This window comes from Callospermophilus lateralis, chromosome 4 (genome assembly GCF_048772815.1).
Source record: "Callospermophilus lateralis isolate mCalLat2 chromosome 4, mCalLat2.hap1, whole genome shotgun sequence".
Taxonomy (NCBI): domain Eukaryota; kingdom Metazoa; phylum Chordata; class Mammalia; order Rodentia; family Sciuridae; genus Callospermophilus; species Callospermophilus lateralis.
In genome coordinates, this window is record NC_135308.1 from 101,919,388 (window position 1) to 101,943,493 (window position 24,106).

At 36.5% G+C, this 24,106-nt stretch overlaps 1 protein-coding gene across 1 annotated transcript in view; it reads left to right on the forward strand.

Moving 5' to 3' along the window:
- The first annotated feature begins 5,914 nt into the window (after positions 1 to 5,914).
- Positions 5,915 to 24,106, forward strand: part of Pdzrn4 (PDZ domain containing ring finger 4) — a 352,095-nt gene continuing 333,903 nt past the window's right edge. Inside the window, exons 1-3 of the mRNA XM_076852772.1 lie at positions 5,915 to 6,574; positions 8,776 to 8,862; positions 10,687 to 10,794. Coding sequence (XP_076708887.1) covers positions 5,915 to 6,574; positions 8,776 to 8,862; positions 10,687 to 10,794 — 855 coding nt within the window. The remainder of the gene's footprint in view (positions 6,575 to 8,775; positions 8,863 to 10,686; positions 10,795 to 24,106) is intronic.

The window sequence follows — 24,106 nt, forward strand, 5'->3', positions numbered from 1 at the left end:
TGGGACCATCTGTACAATTATATCTTACATTTATAAATCACATTTGATTGTGTATTTTATTCTAAAATAACTCCACGCCAAATTTGGGGTCAGGGGTGTCATTACGTTAAAGCATTTAAGTGTAAGATTTTTTATAGGGAGGCAGATCTTGGCCTAAACCCAGATTCTCTTACCTTCTCTTTGTGTAAACTGAGTAAAGTTGTGGGGAAAATCATAGTATCTGCCTGTGTTAGCCAGCTTTTTACCACTATGACAGAACACCTAACCATAAAAAACTTAAAAAAGGAAAGATTTATCTTGTCTTGTTTCAGTCCACAGTTATCTGGGTCCATTGTCCCTGGGCCCATGGCAAGGTGGTACATTATGGGGGATGGGTGTGGTAGAGCAAAGCTGCTCACCTCATGGCAGACAGGAGACAGAGAAAAAGAGTGAGGAAAGAGCCAGGGGCATTATAAATTGCTTCCTCTATTTAGACCCACCTCCTACAGATTCCACCACACCGTAAAATGTCATCAAATTATTAATCTATCGATGGATTAATCCACTGATAAGATCAAAGTTCTCATGATCCAATCCCTTTCCTAAATTCCCACCTCTGGACCTTGATGCATTGGGGACCAAATCTTAAATACTTGAGCTTTTAGGATACATTCCAGAGGCAAACCATATATAACACTACCCAAAGTGGTCACTGGGAAAATTCAATGTGATGGTGCATATCAAGAGTGCAGTGCTTTTGCTCTCACAGAGTAAGAATTATTACATCTTAGTTTGGGGGGTTGTTTTTGGTACCTTTTCCCTTTGCCAGTGATTGTCACCTACAAATATATAGTACAAAATCAAGATTAACTAAATGCATGATTTAGTTTATTTTTCTCTGCAAACTACTTCTCATTATTGTCCCCTCTTAAGAAGGATAATAATATTACCCTAAGGAATTTCTCAGTGACTTTAGAAAAATCAGTCCATAATCTAATTGAAAGTTGCTACAAATTTTAATTTAATGCCTCACTTTAACTTGATTTTCTTCAAAGTCCTCATTCTGCTTTGTCTGATAATTCATTCCCACTGAGACTGTACAATTACTTTAAATCATTTACTCTATATTGGAGTACATAATAGTTTTGTTCATATCATTCTATTCCTCTTAGAAATGGCATTCTGTACTGTCACAATGCCCCTTCTAACTCTTCGTTTTGCCAAAGATAGCAGAAAAGCAAGACAATAGCCAATAACTCCTAATGGACCGCATGTCAACAGACAGGGATTATAAGGATTGATATTGCTCTGTGCTCTTTGGGTTTAACTGATTCTTTACTTTTCTAAGAGTAAAACATATATCCACAATGGATCTCTGATAGCATCATCAGCCTAATCATAAAAACTGCTGTCTCATCTTCAATGAGCTTTCTTTCATCTAGCTCAACTTGAAAGCATCTTTTATCGTTCCTATCAAGTTTTAAATTTCTGCGAAATGCATCAAGGTGACTTTCTAATTATCTCATTCTCTATGAGCACATTCATTTTTGCAACAAGGTACAATTCTGATCCTAGATTGTGATACAAAATTATCAATATAGGAAAAAATATAATTACAAAACTAATAATAGAAATAAACACATTCTAAAGAAACTATTTTGACCTAAAGAATCCAAGTACTTTGACTACAGCTCTTAATTTTATAGTTACAGCTTCAGTTTAGGACACTTGATACAATGCATATGACAAGAGACTTAATACTGTTAATAATAAGTAACCAGGAAATCTGAGAAAATAAAATATAAATGGTGCGATTTTCTTTATGAGAAAGTCCTACTAAGAGGATTTAAAAATATTGTTCTTAAATCACTAAATTACGCTGTCTGAACACATTAAATGATTTATTTATTTAAAGTATTCTTTGAAAAATAATGTACTCCAAGCTTACTGACTTTATGACTCTTGATTAAATGCATAAGACAACATGACAAAAAATAAAATAAAATTGTGAATGATTTGTTTTAATCAAAGCATTATCTTTGCTTATGAAGGAAAAAAAAAAAAAACTCTTTCCTATTTCACCTCTCCATTCACCATTTCTGAATCTTAGAATAGAGTATTTGAATATTAGTTTTTTTTGCATCTGACTTAATACCCAGTACTCCCAGATTCCCTAGTTATCCTTGGAGTCAAGATGACTCAGCTGGGTTGGAACTCTGCCTCTTCTCACTGAAAACACCCACAAGTACAGCCCAGTTTCATTACTGCTCTTACTCTAGGAATAGGCCCAAATAATATATAACAAGTTAATTCTTTATCTCTTTTTATGAATATATGGTCCTTGGCTGTGGACTCAAGTAAAAGCTAGTTACTAAGCTGAAAATACCCAACCAAATGCTGATTACTGTGGGAAGTCATTGTCGAATGTGATTGGGCACCTCCCTGATTGGGTGTGAGGCATTCTGGCTAAACTGTGTCAGAACTAATCCCTACCCTTTCTAGGTGCAAGAACCCATCCTTGTGGGGGTGTGACTGACCATTGACCCTGAGACCAATCACTGACCCTGACCTTGGAATGCTGTCCCCCTCGACCTTCATTGGATGGAATTTTCCCCTGAATTTCTTGTTCCCCAATAAAAGGCCACTCCCTGGCATGCTCTCTCTCTCTCTCCTGCTAGTCTGTGTAAACCTGGCTGCCTCACCAGGTGGCTCCATGCAGGAGCCGGAGGGGAGAGCCATCTCAGACCTGGTCAAAGAAAAAGGTAAATTGAGTTTTGAGTGTTTATTTTGATCCCACTAGTTAACTTCTATGCTACGAACCTCTTGTATGAAGCTGCATGCTGGTCGCGTGGTGTAGATTACTTAAAAACATTTTGATTCAAGCCATGGTTCTTGGCTTGATGATAAAGTAAATGAATTTGTTGTTTTTCTTTCTCTTTGTTGGCAAAACATATTCTCTTGTCAAACCTAAGTGAAGGTTTATGAGAAAAGTGACAGACCTGGCCTTGGCCACAACTAGAAATACAGCTAGAAGTTGACCTTGCCCAACATGCAGGGCAACGGAGGCTTCTTCCCAATGGCATTATTCAGCTATTCAGCCTGCAATTTTCACTATCCAGGGATTCTTAAAAGAGAAAAAAAAATATATGATTAGTGAAAATCTAAGAGCATGTCCAAAGCTAAATGCAATGCTAATTTTTCCCATTAGCCAAAAAGACATTTAAATGTTCTTGGGTCTGTTTGCTAAAATAAATGTGCATATTTTATATTCATTCCAAGTGCTGTCTTTGCTTACCTAAGATAATGACTTCTATTTAATTAGGCTTTGTGCTCCTAACTCACCAAAACTTTTTTGTGATATTACCATTTTCCTAATATATAGAAAAATCTTTTCCAGTCTGGGAAATGAAACATGACTATCTGACTCAACCGATGTCACAGATTAATTATGCCATGTAGGTGTGTCGATTCCCTTCGTGTTCAACTCTTGTAATGTTTTTCTCCTTATGCTAAACTCTTTCGGAAATGCTCAAGCTTGCATTTTCTTATGTAAAGTATTTTTCCAAGCTTCTTTTTGGCCTACTTCTTTTCTTGGCTTCACTTCACATGTCCTCATTTTTTAACTTGTTGTTCTTATGGACAAGGTTTTTGACATCAGCCTTCTCATTAATAATCAAAATGTTAGGGGCTAGGATTGTGGCTCAGCAGTAGAGTGCTCGCCTAGCATGCGCAGGGCCCTGTGTTCGATCCTCAGCACCACATATAAATGAATGGAATAAAGGTATTGTGTCCAACTACAACTAAAAAAATAAATATTTAAAAAAAAATTAGACATCCTGGAATTACTATAGTCTCATACTAGAGTCTACTCACATTCCTTTTATCTGTGTGTGTGTGTGTGTGTGTGTGTGTGTGTGTGTTGCTGGGGATTGAACCCAGGATCTTGTGCATGTGAGGCAAGTACTCTGCCAAATGAGCTATATCCCCATCCCTGACATTCCTCATTTTTGGAATAGGAATTCTTTGGGTGAACTGAGGACACCATGAGACCATTGTTTTATGATTTCTTCTTTTCTCAAGTAACTGCAAGTCCCATTCTCCTAATATCTCAATAGCACAGTTTTAGTTTCCATTTATTCTTTCTTTTTTAAAATGTTCTCAGTGTTGTGTTTATTATAAAACATATAAATGTCAAGATATAGCTATAAAATCATAGATGTAAGTCATAGCCTTTTATATGCTAAAGGGGAATAGATCTCTCTTGCCCAGAAATATTTCAATAAATTCTATAACATTATGCATTCCTTGTCTATGCAACTCACAAAAATATGTTCATGCTGTTAATGTAAAATTATTTCTGATTTCTAAAAAAATTATCATTTGCTTATTTATTTGTAGAAAGATAGGACAAAGAAGAGGGGAAAGTTTGAAACACAGTGGCAAATGTTATTTAATCATTTCTATCTATATGTAGCAAATGTGCAATATAGCATCCCATTTTGAAGAAAAGGTTTAAAAATATGTCACACACTTGGAATGCCACGCCATGATTCTAACTATTAAATTACTCTAACAAAATTTCATCTTTCAAACAGAAAGTTCTTATTAGACCCAATTATTAACCTGTGTTAACTTTTCAGTTAGCTCTATGGATTTAAGAGACAAAGTCTGGAGACTTTTACAGTACAAACTGATGTCTTCACAACTTTCCAGGAACAACACTCAACTGGCAATGAGGACTCATCAATGATTGATGTGCAAAACCCATCTTAAACATATATATGGCAGTTGCTGCAAAATAAGTAATTGGCTACCCCCAGGAATTAGGGGCTCTTTGCCTTCCTGTATTTCAGAAGATGGTGAAGGAAATTAGGAAAAAGGGATTAGGGGGACCCCCTACTGTGCAGTTTTAGGGGGCCTGGCCTGCTACACACTTTAAAGAGTCAAACTGGGAGATGGGGAAATTTGGATCAAAGGGTATGTTCAGTTTAAGTAGAAGGAAGTATCCATTAAGATTTACTTCCATGTGATGTCACTGCTTTCTTTGGTAATCCTTCCCTTTCCAGGTGCCCAGATGATCTATTCCCATTCACAGAGGTGAAATGCTTGTGAAAAGACAAATGGTGTGGTGATTGAACCTGGAGTCAGGCTGCAGGTTCAATCCAGTTTCCTCCCTGGATAGCAGGCTTTGTGTGACTGTTGACTTTCCAACAAAGAAGAAGGTATCCTGAGGTGAGCACCTGGCCTTTTCCCCATCTTTGCAGCTCAGTCAAGCATCCTGCCTCTCTATACTAACCTGATTTCTGGATCACGGTTTGAGAAGCCTGGTTTTGTGATTTCCTAAGTGATATTTTCTTAATAGTGATATTCTCAGGTGGCAGCTTCTGAGCTGACGATTTTGGAGTTGACAGATTTGAAAGAAGAAACGTGCATTTATTTCAAACTTTAATAGAAGATTTACTTGACGCAAGCCTATGAAGATTCAGTAGAAAACCAAAGATAGTACTCTCACGAAGTAGACATACTGGTGAATTTAAAAGTAGTTTTTAAATATCCGCCCTGGACTTATCCCCCTCTCTGCCCAGGGGAAGAGCCCTGACTTCTTGAAGTTCCCTGTTCAGGCAATGAACACCTCTTTCCCAAGGGCCATTGTAAACTAGCCTCAGTTCCCCTCTGACAAAATTTGAAAGATCATAAATTGCAAAGCAGCCAAAAGGTTGGGGTCGCTGGAGGTGGCTTCTATTAGCGTCAATACGGCGAAGTCAGGGACCAAGCAGAAGCCTGAAAACTTCAAGCCAAACAAACTCTGAGATTACACCTCTCAACCTCCTCCTCCCCTTCGAAGAGCTAAGGTCGCTGTGAGATTTCTGTCTAGGGGCAACCCAGGGGAGGCAGGGGGCTCAGATTAAACCGACTACTCTTCCCCGCCCATAACATGGGCTTTGCCCTGGAGCGCTTTGCAGAAGCTGTGGACCCGGCTTTCCAGTGCAAGCTGTGCGGCCAGGTGCTGGAGGATCCCCTGTGCACGCCTTGCGGCCACATCTTCTGCGCCAGCTGCCTGCTGCCCTGGGCGGCGCGGAGACGCCGGTGCCCGCTTCAGTGCCAACCGCTGGCGCCAGGAGAGCTGTATAGAGTGCTGCCGCTGCGCAGCCTCATCCAGAAGCTGCGCATCCAGTGCGACTACCGCGCGCGTGGCTGTGGCCACACAGTCCGGCTGCAGGAGCTGGCAGAGCACGTCGAGCACTGTGACTTCAGCCCAGCCAGTCACTGCCGCAGACTCCCGGGCTGCGCCTTGGGCCGGGGCGGCTACCGAGACCGCGGGGACGTACCCGCGCGGGGGGGCTGCAGGCCAGCGACCAGGGCCCGCCCGGGCGGGGACACAGGCAGGGGGTCACCAGGCTGCCGCTGCAGCAGCGGACCGGGGCCAGAGCCTCAGGTCCTCGTCTGGAGGCAACGTGAGAAGGCGCTGCTCGAACAGCTCTGGGCGCTGCAGGGCGAGGTACAGCTCACAGCCCGCAGGTATCAGAAGAAGTTCACCCAGTACATGGCTCACATCCGCAACTTCGCCCGGGACCTGGACCGCGGCCACCGCAGGGTAAGCGTAGAGGGAGTGGGCTCTGAGAATGATCCATTGGGGTAGGAAGAGGAATACTTAAGGAATACTTAAGAATTCCTTTAGGAGGAAGCATCTTTCTTTACTACGCAGTAAGAAGCATCACCCGCCCTGAATGTCCTCTGTGGTCATTTTCTTCTAAATGAAAGGAATGACCCTTTGCCGTTTATGTTAGGATTGGAAAGAGTTAAACAGATTCAATTCCAACTTTTCCCTGAGAAGTAGGAATTGGAAAAACTCATTTTCCCATCCAGACTCTTGTTTCCCATCTTTCACTCCCACTCCATCATCTCTGCCTATCTTTTGTGTCCGGGCAATGTGCCTGAAGCAAATCCCAGAGGGAAAGGCATTACCCATAAACGACTTACTTTTTCTGTCAAACTGTCCTTATCAATCAACTACCCTTTACTTAGTTTAGGGACTGTGAGGAAAGAGAGGACCAGGACAACCTCAGGGGTTGGGAGGTTGAAAGATGGGATTTCTTAGACCTTCTAGCTTCATCACCCTTACTCTTCCTAAAAAAATTTTCCCTGCCTTGGAATCTCCGGAGGTTGTTAGTGGTGGTGGGTGAACATGCTTATGACTTGGGAAGCCTGGTCTGAGAGCAGCTACATCTATCAGCAATTAGACTGGCCCTGAGAGTCTTGGCTGGGGCTGTTTTCCTTCTTTGTCGAAGCTGCTGCCCCTGATCTGCTCTCCTGGACCGCCCGCTTTCAGATGGCATAAACAAGCCTCTTTGCAGCACCCCGTGTGAAGAGGCTTGTTTATAAAGCTGTTACTTCTCTTCTGGAGGACTTCAGCACAGTGTTTGACATTGTTGGCCGCTGCCATGGTGAGCGGGGATTTAGCAGAACTTGCACTCCATTCAAGGAGCTGTTTTCATTTTTCAGTACTCCGGGGAGGAGCAACCCAGACTGATCCCCATTTGGGACTGATTGCGTAGTACTGCCTCCAACGCAGGCACTGAGTTTAGATGTTCCTGTCTTTTAATTAAAATAATAATAATAATAATAAGAAGAAGAAGAAGAAGAAGAAGAAGAAGAAGAAGTGAGAAGGGCTAAAATGCTTCTACCCTGATAAGGGAAAGCTTACAATGCTTTAAAAGATTTGGTGTTAGGATTCTTTCTCTAGCTTACATACAGGTAAATTTACAAAATGTGAGGACCCAGAGAGAAGCCCAGAAATGTACTCTGCATTACTAACCCAGGTTTCAAAGTCTGATGGAAAGGAGCAGCATCTAAGAGTTATAGGACAGAGAAGTCCACACAAGTCAAGCAATGGTTTGAGAAGTGAGGAGCAACTGCCAATGATTTGCAGATTAATTATCAGTTTCCCAGTGCTTTTCAGAAATATTTTTCCACTGCCAGTAGGGGCTGCTGTGTGCACTGCCTGGGAAAAGCTCCTGGGAAAAGGTACTGGGAGCTTATGCAATATTATCATTCAGAAGTAATTTACAAGGATTTAATTTCCCAAGATAAATTAGTATCTATAACCAGGAATAAAACTCATCTTGTCCAGTACTGTTTCACCTTACATTTAAATTGGTCTTTACTCACACACAGGTTGTAGATATAATTCCTATTTATTTAACTGTTGTTGGGCTATAAGAAAAGAAATACATAATATTTTACCTGGCAAAATTTTGCTTTTTTTCTTCTGCAACATTTGTGCAAAACCAAATAGGGTCATTATTTAATATTAGGAGTACAGATCCTACATTAGAGAAGCAATCCAAATATTACTTAGCATTTATTAAATTCCTCAAGATTTAATCCCTTAAAATTTTGTAAAGTGAAAATTTTACAAAAATCTTTCTGAGATTCACTGACAATTTATTTTATTTTCTGTCATGGAAGGGAAAATTACAAAATTCCTGTAAGGTTAAACCAGAAATCTGTTTTAAATTATGGGGAAGGCAAAGTTAGATGCTGCATTTGGATAAAAGCTGCATATGTAAAAATACAAAGCCATTTGTTCATTTTTGAAAATAGTTTCTTTTTTTTTCATAAGCACGGTTGTTCCTTTTGAATACATAGTTTCAAATATTTTTAGGAAGAAATTAACCCTCAGCCACATTCAATAACCCTTAATTTTAAGCTTTTCTCCTATTCACATGTTCATTTATTTACCATTTTAAAATAGCTTCACATTTGTATTTCTTTTCTTTTATATTTATATTCTAGGATGGAGAACAGAAGCCATTCACCATCGTGTTAGAAAGAGAAAATGACACCTTGGGATTCAATATTATAGGAGGTCGACCAAATCAGGTAACCCACCTTCTTAATACGTTACTCTCTTGGCTTATAAAATAATAGAAGTCTTAGCTTTCATTTGTGGATTTAGGGTCAGAAAAACAAGTAGTTTCATCTTTAAAATTATGCTTGTAATCAAATGCTGTATTCCTTAATGCAAAATTTCCAGTACGTACCAAGATTTCCTTTTAGAGAAAAGTAAAAATCAATGACTAACAGATTGGGTTCTCCTAGCTGCTTTAAAAAAAGAGAGATACATTCCACATTTTATGTTTTTTTGGCACCATTGGCAAATTTCTTAAATAATCTTATTGCACAGTAATATGTATAGACAATTTCTGTTTGATATTAGGTGATTGTATTGTCTGATTATACTTCCTATCTATTAAATCAAATTTTTAGACATTAATGTAGGCTGGGAAGTCAATAATACATGTTGAATGAACAGTTAAATTCAAATAAGGGATGATTGTTTTCACAATTATTTAGGAAACTCCTTATTAAAGAAAGTTGATTTGAAATATTTTTAGCTTCCCAAATCAACTTCTTCACTTAACTGAATGAAAAATGATCTCTACATTGATACCAGTGGCTTTCAAAATGCATATTATAAGCTTATATACTGAAGTTGCTAAGCTTTTTACATCCTTCAAATTCTACATCAACTTAATTTTTACCATAGCTGGAAAAAGGTAGTAAAATTTTTATAAATTATATTTTTTAATTTACGCAATAAACTGCCTTGAAAAAAATTTGCATTCTGCATTGCACGTGTCATCCAAGGAAACTGTCATAGGGTTGCTGGCCATATGCTTTTCAAGTTAGGAAGGTGATGTCCTGTTTCCTCCTGTGTCTACGATGCAGCTACTAAATCTAGCAACTCACCATTACTGTGTCTCTGCTTCTAATATGGTCCCCATGCATGATAAAAAGACAGAAGTCTTGTCATATCATTTTTGTTCTCTTTTCCCCCAAGGAATACTTTTAAAAATGCCAGTTAGGTATTTGACATTTAGATGATACTGGATTTTTTTGTAGTCTCTTAAAACTCATGTTAAGGCATGTTAATTAAGGAGAAGTTATTTTATTTTACCTTCCATGAAGTAAAATGACATTTCAAACTATATAATGATCTATCATAGGTAATGATCATTTTTTTCTAAAAAAGTTTTATAATATAATTGGTTTCCTGAGATTGGCTAAAATGTCCTATTTGAACCAAATGGCCATATGTTTGAGTTTCAGTCACAAGGCACATCAAACTAGAAGCAAGCAAAGATCAGCTTTGAATGGATTTCCTTGCAGTTCAGTGTTGATCTTTTGGATTTTAAACTTGAGCAAGCTCCTACTCACCTCTGTGAATAGACATAATCAGAATTGTTTCCAAATTTGTCACATTGAAGCCTAACTCATATTTTCAAATGTAAGACCACATCTCAAACATATTGTACAATACAGGCTGGATATGCTTTGTTTTCCTTCTGTAACTTTATCACTATTTTTATTTAATAACTACTTTAGAAGTGTGATATTATAGAAATAAAACCTAGAAACCAGTCAATCTTATCTTGCACGTGCCCTTTTCCCCAGAGCTTTTTATGTGTAGTCAAAAATGTGAAGTGAATAGATAATCTCGTCAGAGTTGCTGGACTTGTTCTTTACAGCTGTCATCCTGATTAATTATTGGTTGATGTTAAGTAAGTTAAAATTCAGTGCCAAATTCCCAGCTGAGAGAGTTACATATTTAAGGAGGACTGACAATGTTACATTTAGAAAATTGTCCTTTATAAAAATGTTACTTGCATATTTATTTCTGCTGATGAGTATATTTTTTTATAGAATAATCAAAAAGAATCATCTACTGAAGGAATTTATGTTTCAAAAATATTAGAAAATGGACCTGCTGACAGAGCAGATGGCCTGGAGATTCATGACAAAATCATTGAGGTAAGAAAATAATAAAAGCTACACATGACCTATAGGTTAAATATTTAAACACTTGAAATTTCCAAGCTTATTGCTTTACCTTGGTGTGGCCTTATTAGAATACATATCTAATGCAGCAGTGGAGGTATTGCTTTTTAAATTCTTCACCAAAATGTGAAACTCTATGATGATTCTTTATCAATTAATAGATATTAGAATAAAAGATTAAAATGCTTAAAGTTTTCAAATGTGTTAATGAATAACTCTTTTAATAAATTGTCTCTTCCATGAACTGTAAAGATACTTTAACAGTTATTAAAGAATTAATTTTGTGACATTTCAAAGGATGATAAATCTCTGTACAATGCCTTCACCTTTACCATTTCTTAGTATAATATGATTTAATCATCCCATGTCTTTTTTTTTTTAATGTTTGAAAAAAATAGGAAAGTAGCTTTTTTGTCCTGCTGCAAAAAAGTTGGTGGAAAAATTTTATTTTCTCCCAAGTATGATACAATGTATTGTATTTGGTGATGATATGAGTAAATACCTTTATGCTAGTGATATTGGACTAAAATGTGGAATTTGTGGTTACTGCAGACTGCCATCTTTCTCCTTTGTATGTTTCATTAACCAGTTGAGATAGAATTCTTTGGTATTACCAAAATGATTAGGTTGCTTTTGTCAATGGATTTATTTCCAATGTATTAGTAAAGGTAAAGGTAGAAATTAGAAAGGTTTATTTGACTCCACTATTTTTTTAAAAAATTCTGTTTATTCTGTTATTTAGTCACTGATACTATCTTTCTGAATGTCTACATAAACTCTCTGGGTGGAAGCTATTTTTCTTTATTAAGCTTTGGATAAAGATTTAGATTCTTATTCAGTATTTGTACACAAGTTGAATTTTAAATACATTGATACAGGATAAGAGCAAAGAATATGGAGGAGCCACTAATTTTCTGTCTGAGGTGCGAGGGGGAAGAACGCATAATGTGTAGAACTTAGCTGACTAGACACTTTGGGAAGAGAAAAGCGTTACCTTGGGCTAAGAAGATCTGGGTTTCTGTTGTTTATTTGTTTGTGTATTTTTAATCTAAAGAGTTCTCTTTTATCAAGATTTTCTGCTTCCAGTTGTATAGTCAAAAAAGCACAGATTGCTTTCACTGTTGCTATCAGCTTTTCTTGACAGTTTGCCTACTGAAAACATTTAGAAGCTATAGTTTCCAAAGTTAGAATTTTTCTATTTCTACTCATGTTTGTGCATTATATTTTAAAGAACAGCATAACTTAAACAAAAGTTGTCCTCATTATTGTCTGCCTTATCTCTAATGCATTTTAATTTTTCCAGATAAATAGAAAATGAACACTTATATTTTATGCTATTAGAAGGGCTGATGGAACTGAATTACATACATTCAATTACACACACACACACACACACACAGACCACAGAAACAAGTACTGGTAATTTTAAAAGTAATTTATTCTAGATTCTAGCTGGGTAATAATCTTATAGATACTTCATTAATATTGCATTAAAAGGAAGGAAGAAGAACTTTTATGTGGCAATACTTTTGTTAATTACTCAGTTTTTGCTTATGTAAAGAGGCAATTCTGTAGTTTTATAAAAACTATAGTTGATAAATCCGGTGAGCTAAAAATCTATATAATATGTTACTAATGTATGCAAGACTAGCTTTATTTTTAAGATAAAAGAAATCAACCATGGGAATCCAAATGGAATTTATTACTAGCTGTAATACTATTATTATTCACCTTGATTTGCATATATTAGCAATTAATGACAAGGACTTGAAACTTTTCTTATTTCAATATGAATTTTTCAATGTATCTTTTATGTGAGGATGCATTTGTATGTGTGTGTGTGTGTGTGTGTGTGTGTGTGTATCCCACACACATGAAATCACTGTAATGGATTACTGTGGTCACATTTACAGTTAGGAAATGAATTAGACATGCATATTTCTATAATGTTGTCTTGTTAATTAGCATAAAATATTTTAGAAGGAAAATTACTAGAAATAAATACATCATATTTAGTTGCTGTCAGTTTTTTTAGTGGATATTTGTGCGACTTTTTTTTCTTTTCTTTTCTTTTTTTATTGATTTTTTTAAAAAAATGACAGCAGTTGCATTACAATTCTTATTACATGTATACAGCACAATTTTTTATATCTCTGGTTGTATATAAAGTATGTTGATGCCAATAATAATGATGTCTATCACATTCCACCATCCTTGCTAATCCCATGCCCCCTCTTTTTCCCTCCTACCCCTCTACCTTATCTAGAATTCATCTATTCCTCCCATGCTCTACCTCCCTACCTCACTATTAGTCAGCTTCCTTACATCAGAGAAAACATTAGGCATTTGTTTTTTGGGGATTGGCTAACTTCACTTAGCATTATCATTTCCAAATGCCATCCATTTACCTGCAAATGCCATGATTTTACTCTCTTTTATTTCGGAGTAAAAACTCCATTGTGTATATATGCCACACATTTTTTTTATCCATTCATCCACTGAAGGACATCTAGATTGGCTCCACAGTTTGGCTATTGTATATTGTGCTGCTATAAACATTGATGTGGCTGTGTGTGACCTTAATATCTATTTAAACAAAGAGCATATTTGCCTTGTGCATATGTATCATAAAAGATCCTTATAGATTAAGAAAAGTTAAACATTTGAAGCTTGTCAGTTATTTAACTTATCTGTCATATGGTCTCAATCAAACTTAGTGGTGTGCAGCTAATGGGAAATCAAGAAGAAATGTATCAATTTATTTAAAATACACAGAGCCAGAAAAACAGAGTTTTAAAATAAAGACAGTGAGTTCTGTTTTGTGATCAATAATTTGTTGATTGATGAAATTTGATAGATTTTCTCTTTCCGTTTTTGAATATCAAATGGCTATGTTGATTTTAACCTAGAGCAACAAATAAATTCAGTAGCAGTGTAGACTACACAAATATTTCAAGTATTACAAAACTATCCATACGACCTAACTGCCCCAATATATTGTGAGGACTTCTCTTTTAACTGATTGTTACAAGATCTACTCAAAAACATTTTAGAAAACAAACAAACAAACAAAAATATGTAAAATAACATAATTTTACTAAATCACTTATTTGAATAAGAAGATAGATATGTTAAAGATTTGGTCCTATTATTGGTTAAAGTGACTTCACTAATACTCATAAAAATATTGGTTATAACAATTTTTCCATTGGTAAGCAAAGCCCAACAACTCTAGAAGTATCATTTTAAAAATCTAGATTGTACTAAAGCTGATCGAATTAACAATTATGCAAGAATAAAAAATATCACAGTCACAAAGTAAGCTCATGTTGTAGTTTTCATATCACAGAAGACAAGTTGATTTTTGTGTTCAGTATCCACAAGCCACCTTGTTGCCCTGTTTCTAAGTATTCCCACATCCACATTTGTGAAAATATTCACTGTTTGAAAAACTGCTCTGATATTTGATTTGCAGCATTAGGTAGCAAACTGTCTATCTCTGGAGAGTGAAAAGGCCAAGGAAGCTTCTTGAAATATCACAGGAATCCACATAGACTAGGCATTTACTCATATGCATGAAAATAAAAGCATCTTTTGCTTGCTTTTTTTTTTTTTTTTTTTTTTTTTTGCCTTTTCAAGACTCAAAAGAAGCACAGAGCCTCTTTGCTATTAGAAACTTGGACACAGTTCTAAAAGAGGCTACTACCATTGCTGTAGTTATCATCATGTTAGGATGCCTAATGCATACATGGGAAAGAGCTGAGAACAAAGTTCTCTGCTGCTGTCAACAACATTGTTCCTGTGTTATTACTGTGACGTTGGTAGCAGGTACTGTAGACATAACCTAAGAATGCGAAAAGGTGCACAGCTATTTATGGCTCCTTGTTCACTATCTTGCCCCACACCTTCCTCCAGCTCCCAGCCAATGCTGTGTAACAGAACAGTGCTGGTGCAGGGTGGTTACCATTCTTCTCTCCACTTCTGGAGACCAGAGGAGTCTGTGACATCAATACTTTTGGGGGAAAAAAAAAGCTGTGTTTTCACATATATATTTGTCTTTTCTATATTTAACTTGAAATGCATAGTGAAACACAACTAAAAAGCCATTTTATTTTTCTTTGCAGTAGTTCTCACACTGAACAGTGACATTGTACTGCTTTCCATGAGGTGCAGAGTTCAGTACTAGAAGAAGGAACTTACTTCCCAGAATGTAATTATACTTTCCTTTAGTTCTGTAATATTTTCACTTCTGGATTTTTTGCCATCACTCCCTGCACAGTTAAAGTAAAAATCTTTATTAGCTCTCACATTTATTTGGCTAAAGTTTTGCAGAGTAGTTTACAGCTGTTAAAGGAGGAAAATTAAGTGCAGATCAGAGCTAGACACTTTGAAATATTTAGTCGGGTCTACTTGATGCTTCTTCTGTGTATTTCTGATGGCACTTTACACCCCACAAAGCTGCAGGCCTCATGTGTTCATTATAAGAAGTATTTGCAAGTTTTGTAGGTCATCTGTAAAACTAGTGGGAAGGTAGTATTTTTGACAAATTATTGTTTAATAATCTGAACACACCACTGAATGCTTCAATAGAATAATATCCTCATCCCATATTTTTAAAGTGTATTTTAACTGTTCAAATAACAGACTGGTTGTTTGAAAGAATGAGGAAGGACCTAAAAGCAATTATACTTATTCAAATGAATAAGTGAAATTTGTAAACATAATTTAATGCTTCTCAATCAAATGTAATTTCAGCAACATAATGCAGTTATTATACAATTGTATATTTTAAAGTATCTTGAAAAACAGTGTGTTACAGTTGAAAGACGCATAGATCTGAAATCAAGGAGACCTGGCTGAAATTTCTGTCCTGGGAGTTAAAATTTATGTGACCTGACCAAACCAGCTCTGCCTCAGTCTCTGCACTATTCCGTTTCTGTATATACAAGTGGATCCCCCAAGGGCAGATTTGGGGACTTCACTATTGTGTATCTACTGTATTTTATTAAGTTTGTACAAGTAAATTTTCTCCAGTACAAGGAGGGAAATCGGCACTAGTTCCTTCTATTTCTTCCCTGGGAAACTCCAGGCTATCAGCTGCCAAGTTTCAAGTCATTCCTTTGTGTATAGACACATGAGTTTAGATGAAGAAATGTAGGTGGTTTAAGCTTGTGGATTTTCACATATCCAAATGAATACCCAGAGGCAAGAAGAGCTGTAGGGGGACTTTTGTAACCATGTGGTTATGAGCTAATTCATTCATCCAACAAGTATTTATGCATTGCTTCATATGTACCAGGTGATATGCTCTGTGTTACAGAAAAGATCACTAAGACCCTTCTCTGCACTCAAGTGACTGAAGGTGAAGAGCTGTTTTCTGCCCCTGAGAAACCTTTCCTTGAAGTTGCCACTTCAGTTCTTAAAGATGTAAATGGACATTACTGTCTTGCCTTAGTGGATTGACACTATGGGTTAATTTTAGTTCTGCCATCATCCTACAAGTAGTTCAATGCATTTTTAGAAATCATGACATGGGTTAGTGAAGTAGTAGAATCTGGGGGTGTGAGACAGCATTGTGGTTCAGGAAGGAGTACGGTCTCTGAACTTGAGTCTTGGCCTTGAATTTGTGCTAGATTATAATGGAAGCTTTCTCAAATTCTCTGTTTCTTTCCTGTAAGTATATGTGTCACAAGAGGTAAAAGTTATGGTTTAACATATGCCCAAGGGTTTATACATTGGACACTTAGTCCCCATTTTTGTGGCCATCTTAAGAGGTCACAGGACCTTTAAGCAAAGGGGGTCTAGTTAGAGGTTATTGAGGACATCATCCTAGGAAAGGATCAAGGCAGTTTTGTTGGACTCTGACTAGTTCTCTCTAGAGCATTGTTTTAAAACAGCAATATTGGCCCCTCCCTGGGCTCTGGCTTCCTGCTTTGCCATATGATCTCTCTCTTTAATGTGTATTCCTTCCAACATGAAGGCCTCACCAGAGCCAGACTGTTCTGGTACCATGCCTTTAAACCTCCAGTATTGTGAGCTGAATAAACCTCTTCTTTTAAGCATCCAGCCTCATCTATTTTGTTATAGTAACAGAAAATTGGCTAATACACTAGTCCTTTCTATTTTCTGTCTAAATGATCATTTTTTTTTGGTCATTCCACTGGATTTCCATTATTAATAAATACAGTTTAAATTTACAAAAGAAAGGCTGGGAATGTCTTTATGCAACTGAGCTTTAGTGTGTTAAGCACTGGTATATTTATTGTAAACTTTTAAGACATAAACTTGGGTTTGATTTATTGAGGGCTAAGTTCCCAAAAAAGGAAACCAGGCCCCCACATGACTATGCCATTTACACACACTGCATTACGCCATTTGGTGTCCTTCTCAGGAGGTCTAACTGTGCTTGCTAGTCTCCTCCTCACAGCACCTGTAACATTATCACAATTTATCTTAAAATGAGATACAGTGTTGATTTTAGGTAAAATGTCAGAGTGGGCTGTGTGTTACTGGTTTTCAACCTCCTTTTTTTCTTTTAATCATCCTAGCCATCTGGCAATTTCTTCTTCACTTTCTTATTTCTCTGCAACATTGGAAGATGTTGAGCACCATTTAAACTTTAGCTGAAGATGATGCCTTAATCTTTCTCCAGCTTTTGCCATTTTTCTCCTCGATGTTCCCTTTACCTACCTGCTATCATTTGTAAATCACTTTGCTCACCACTAGAGGATTTTTGTTTTTACTCCTTTGCTGAAGGCCCCTCATTAGCTTATTATGGCTTGGATATGAGCTATCCCCCCAAAACAAGAATCTTCAGAGATGAAATGTTTAGATTATGACAGCCGTAACCTAATCAGTCCATCCTAGTTTGAATGGACTGACTGGATGGTCTATAGGCAGGTGCACCAAGGCTGGAGGAGGGGGTCACTGGGGGGCATGCCCTGGAAGGGTTGTTATTCCTGAGGCCCCTTCCTCTGTTTTTCCTTCCTGACCTGCTATCAGCTGAGCAGCTTTCCTTCTCTGGGTCCTTTCCCCATGATGAGCTGCCACACTTTGAGCCCAGAGCAATGGAATCCTCTGTCTATGAATTGAAACCTTTGAAATCCCAAATAAACTTTCCTTCTTCTAAGCTGTTTTTTTTTTTTTTTTTTTTTTTTGTGTGTGTGTGTGTGTGGTTTGGTGACAGTGACAAAAGACTAACTAAGACATTAGCATTCTATTGTCAGCAGGTTAAAATTCAGCTTTCTTCTTCTTTTGTGGTGCCATGGGTTGTGGTGCCATGGTCTTGGGCACATTAGGCAAGTGCTCTATTGCTGAGCTACATCTCCACTCTCCAGAATCCAAGTTTTTAGTGAAGCAAAAGGAATTCTTCAAAACCTTTACGTTAAATATTGTTTTTCTTTTTAGATCCTCTAATGTAGTCACATTAAACACCTCTCCTTTCCTATCTTACGACCTTTAGTTTTTTTCTTTTCTTTCCCTGCTATCTGATATTCTTTCCCAGGCTCTTCTCTAGCTGGAAAACCCCTTAAATCCTTTTACATGCCCTGAAGCCCTTTACAACCCACCAAGCAGAATTACTTTATTATCTGTGTTGCCAAAAAAAATTTTAGACCTTTTACTTTCAAAGAATTTTCATGTGCTAGGGTGACTATTTATTCTTTGGTGTTCTTAAATGTGGTTTTGGTATTTGATTGAAATTATTATCCTTCAGCATTGATACTGGTAAACTGCACACATTCTGTTCAATTTCATTGAATGTTGGAATAAATGAATGGATTAATCTTGAGCTCAGGATTTTAGGCATTATGGTCTTTATCCAAGGGTTTTTCAATGTCCCTAAAATCTTGCTGGGTGGGCAGTCAATCCCTAATGGTTGTCTTAGCACATCCTATTCCTTGGTGTTGTATCTTAACTGCAAGATGGCTCCGAAATTAAATGACTTACTCTTCCTTAAGTTTCAAGATCTCTAAAATCTAGTGACAGAGGTCTGAAGAATTTGTACCTCTCTAGATTGTTTCTTCTACCTGCAAATCAAAAAAGAATTCAAGTATGCAATGAGGGTTTCAAATTTTATTTATGTTAATGTCTAAATTGGATCTGAAAACAGGTTTGTTGGCTTTCACCCTAATGCAGAGTTTTAGTTATTGAACTTGAAGATCACTGGTAAAGCTGCCTGAATGTACTTGATTGCCTGCAAAGCAGACTTGCAGAATATGGCCTTGGACCAAATATGAAATAAAAAAATAATATGATTAACCACAGAGGAATTGAAAAGATGAAAGATATTTTCCATATTTCCAAACATTGGAAATGTTTTGGTGAAAAGACAGAGTTAAAAACTTCCTAGAGCACTGGGATGGTCAGGGAGTATCTTTGAAGTTCTCGGGATGAGAAATGCTTGGAATAATTAACAGTAGCCCCAGCTGTGAGGACACCTGTGTAGGACTTTAAGGAACAATTCTCACAGCTTGTTCTGGAAACTTTTTTTTTTTTTTTTTTTTTTTTCATAGAGCAAATGCTGCTGATTCCGAGTAGATTTTACTTTTTCTGAGAAGACATGTGAATGGAAACATTTCCACTCTTTTCTAAAAATCCTGTTTCATCCCAGTGCCTTGAGAAAACATCCCAAAGAAGAAAAAGGCAGCTGGCAAGTGTGGGGTGGATCTGGTGCTTGATCCTCTTAACACCAAGAATTTGAATTATCCTGTCCACACCAGAGTCCAGTGGCCTTATGGGTAATACTTGGAATCACTTCCCTCTTCTTTTTGAAGCTGTTAACTGTGTTCTGAAGAAAAAGCAAATGATTCTTTTTGTAATCAGCAACTCAAACGTGATTCATTGTTACCTTCAAATAAAAAATATCCCCCTAAATAAAAATTATTCTTTATGTGGTTTCAACTATTTTAAGCAATTCTGTATTACTATAGAAGATACAGAGGTATATATTCAACTCACAAAATTAGATGGGCAACAGACTATAATCACTTTATAGATAGTAGGTAACTATTTTTTTATAATATAGATTAGGAAACAATTTATAACTGGGTAGATAGAAAAATATAGAGAGTTCAATTAGAATTTTTCAGATATTTTTACCTTAAATTAGGTAATTGGGTATTTTAGTCACATAACCTGTCCCATTAAAAGAAACAGTGCATTTGCTTTTGAAATCATATTTCAGAAAAGAAATCATTAGTTACCAAAAATGTTTTTCTTATATGAAAGATAATCAGTTTTTAAAGTAGTTTACTACAAACGTGATTCCCCAAGTAAAGAACACATGTTTGAATAACAATTGGCTTTTAAAGCAGCTGGGGGTAAAAAGATCTGTTGGTGATGGTACAGGACTCTCAGAGCTTATAATCAGGAGAAGACAGCTGTATATTGAACAAATAAACTATAAGTAAATGACCTGAACTCAGTGGTGGATGACTGGCAGAGAGGAGCTACCCAAAAGACTTCCCTCATCTGATGGTGGTATAACGCTTAAAGAGTGAAATGGAACTTGAAAGGGCCTTTACAGGAAAGGTGAGAGATAAGAAGGTAAGTGCGTGCAGCAAGAGCTTTCCAGATCTAGGAAGAATGCCATGAGGAGCAGGATTTGAATGTCTTGCTGGGCAGCCTCATCATTTCATAATAATGAATGTTATGGAAAAAGATGTCAGCTAATGCTTATCATTATGGTAGGCATGCCTTATGCTCTTCATAGATATTTATGTGCCTCCTCCTCACAGCTCTATGAGGTTGGTGCTGTATCAGTGGTAGGATTTTGATTTTCCAGAGGAGAAAACAGATACAGAAGTCAGTTTGCCACCATCACATAGTAGGAGCTCCTGGGTCAGTTCTTGACTATCATTTGATTCTACCTATTATTAAGAGGTGCTTAGTTACAGCAGACTTTAAAGCAAGTTCCTTTACTACAGGACGTGAGAAGTCAGTGTTAAACTTCGAGCAGGGGAATGACATAGGTAAAGCAATTATTTAAAGATTAAACCCTCTGCAGACTTCACTGAGGTATATAAATAGTTTGAAAAGTAAAGGTATTTGAGACAGGGAGATTGATGTGTGAGGATTGCAGTTGCCCATATGAGATAAGAAGTGTAGGAAGCAAAACAACAGAAAGCTGTTGGAAGGTAGTGATGGGTGAGTGACCTTATCTATTCATCATACTTACCTTGAATATTTTCCTTTGTCTTCATTTTTCAATAGTTCATTCTGTTTAGTCTACTACCACTGAGATTATGTACTTTCTTTTGTTTTCTTCATTGTAGTGTGCAAAATAGTGTTTTGTCTAAATAATCTTTGAAAATCTATCCTCTAATTGGTCAGCTAAGACAGAGTTTTAGGAAGTCTTGAATGGTTTTGCTTTAAAGACAGCCTGTGAAATTATTTGAAACATGGAGAGGGAGAAAGAGATGGAGTATCCAAATGTTTGACGCATTATTCTGCCTTGAAGAGCACTAAGGTGTCCCAGAATAATTTTCTATGCAGATTGTGGAAAGGGCCCTGCAACAACATGTGGTTACTGGCAGTCCCAGGATGGTTTGGAGGCTATTGTTTACCTTTTGGATTTAGTTTGATATACTTAGAAATAGTATTGCATACAACCAGAGATATGAAAAATTGTGCTCTATATATGTAATAAGAATTATAATGCATTCTGCTGTCATACACAAATTTAAAAATTTACATAAAAAGAAATAGTATTGTATCTTAAGCTTCTTGAGACAAAATTTACTCTGCAATGTCTCTCAAAGTGTTTCACAGCAAAAGTTGTCCTCTGCCAAAGCTCTCTCTATACTAGTGTTTCTCAACCACTTGTGTGAAAGACACTTAATTTTTTCAATTGTAGATTAATAAAATAAAAATGTAATACTAGAAAGAAATGAAATACAATGATAAGATGTAATCAATTTCTTTGTTATTTATTATCATTAGATTCCTCAGACATAAAGTTGCCCTATGGGATCAGCATAAAACGTTCTGAATGCCTACTCTGTTTCGGTACTTATCTCGTCATGAACTTGTAGCACATTATTTATGAATTAGCCTTAGTCCTTGGTCCCCAGACCACTCTGAATGGCTCCTCTCACAGCAGCCAGAGAGATAATTTGCAAAGTAAATGACATCTTAACTTTCTGTCAGTTACTCCACATACTTGCAAATCCTCTGCCTAGAATCCTTAAATAACTTCCCTGCATATGGGATAAAATGCAAAGAGTTCTCAACTTATTTGCTAAGGCCCTGTCTCCTTGGCTCTCTGACTCTCACTTATAACCTTACAACTCTTTTTTTTTTTTTTTGCCAATCCCCTTGGTTTCCCTTGCTGAAACCACACTGGCCTTCAGGATGCACTGAGCTTCTTCCCATCACAAGGCCTTCCCACTGGAAATCTCTGCCCTCTCCTGTACTTTTAGCTGACAATCATCTGTCAGCTCTCAGCTCACACATCACCATTGCAGAGAGGTCTTCTCTGATGGCCCTATTTAAATGATATCTCCACATTATGTTTTTTCACGTACCCTCTTCTCCATAAATATCACAATTTGAAATTATCTATTTTTAAGCACAATTTTACAAGAGAGTCATAAATCATAAATGTCTAGTACAGTGAATGATCAGAAAGTAAAATCATCCCTGTGTCCAGTTACAGGATCAAGAAACAGATCATAGTAAGTGTCCCAAGAATCTGCCTTCTTCCCTGGTTTCATTATTACCTTCCTCTAAGTTCTGCCTGTTTTGGCCCCTGCTTAAATAGAATTTTAAAATAGATATTGTTTAGAATCCTGTTTCTTTAACATTATAATTGTGGGCTCCACTTTTGTTGCTGCATATAGTTTTAGTTTGTTTGTTCTCATAGCTGTGAGCACTGTAGCATTTCACTGTGTGACTGTACCACAATTTGATTGTCAATTGTGCCATTGATGATATTGTTGAATCTGGACTGTTACAATACCAGTGCTCTGAACATTCTTGTACATATATTTTTGTGAACATCTGTATACTTTTCTGAAATATGTGTATGTGTGTACATACAGTGAAAATACACATACACATCTAGGAATCTATTTGCAAGGTCATAAATATGTACATATTTAGCTATAATAATTGTTATCAAACATTACTTTAAATGATGTAGCAATCTACACTCTTTCCAGCAATGTCTCAGGGTTTCAATTTTTCAAATACTTACAAAGACTTGCAATTATGTATAATTTTTTTGAAATTTTAAACCATCTTATAAAATGATATATAGGATCATATCTGGTATTTCCTTGATTTCTAATGAAGTTATAAATAAGTATTTATATTTTTTTAATTTTTTTTCAGCCATTTCACTATCCTGTTTTGTGAAGTACAGGGTGATCCTAGAAATCCTAGCTTTTGCTGTAACTTCAATACTTAGAATACTGCCTGGCATTCAGTAGGCATTCAATGGTTGAAGGAATGAATTACTATTTACAGGACTACAAGGATAAAGTAAATCTAGCACTGCTCTTAAAACTCTATGCTTAACATATGAGATGTGTCAGAGGCATGTTCTAAATAGATGAAAAAAAAATCCTAAGTTTCTTTAAACATATTCTATCACAATGCAGTTAAGTTTTCTACTTTGTCCAGTAAGGGGGAAAAATAGCAATTCTGTGTTTCTTTTGACGTTATCATGCTTGATCATCTTGGTATGCTCAGTTTTTAATGCTAGTCTTTTAGTAGGACCAGTCCTACACTGTCCCTCCATGATTCTTTGTTGTAATGTCCCTAAACAAATACTTGTGGCCTGGATACCCTGATGCAAGCTCTTTCACTTAACTGAATGTGTGGGTGTTATTTTTTTCACAGACATCATGCTTTCCCACAGATAAGAATGATCAAAGAAGAAAAATTCTTTTTCTTCTTACACAAGCTTTCACTTAGAGGAAATTTCTTTTTATAACAGAGAACTTTAAAATGCATATCTCTTCTTGGACTGGTATAATTTTTCTTTGAATCCAAATAAGAACTCCTGTAATGTCAGATCCTACTGATTTAGAATGAAGTTGCTGAGACATATTAAGTAAATACTGAAACAAAGATAGATTCCCAGGCATAGAGATGGTGAGAGAGAATCTTAGACCTGAAAAAACAGGGAGGGTCAAATTTATTATGTGGTAAATAATTGAAAAACAATTTTCACTCAAAAGCTGAAAAATCATATTTATGTATATACTATATACTTAAAATGATTGTCATATTTTACACAAACAAATATTTTGTATGAAATCATGAGTTATCAAATCATCTC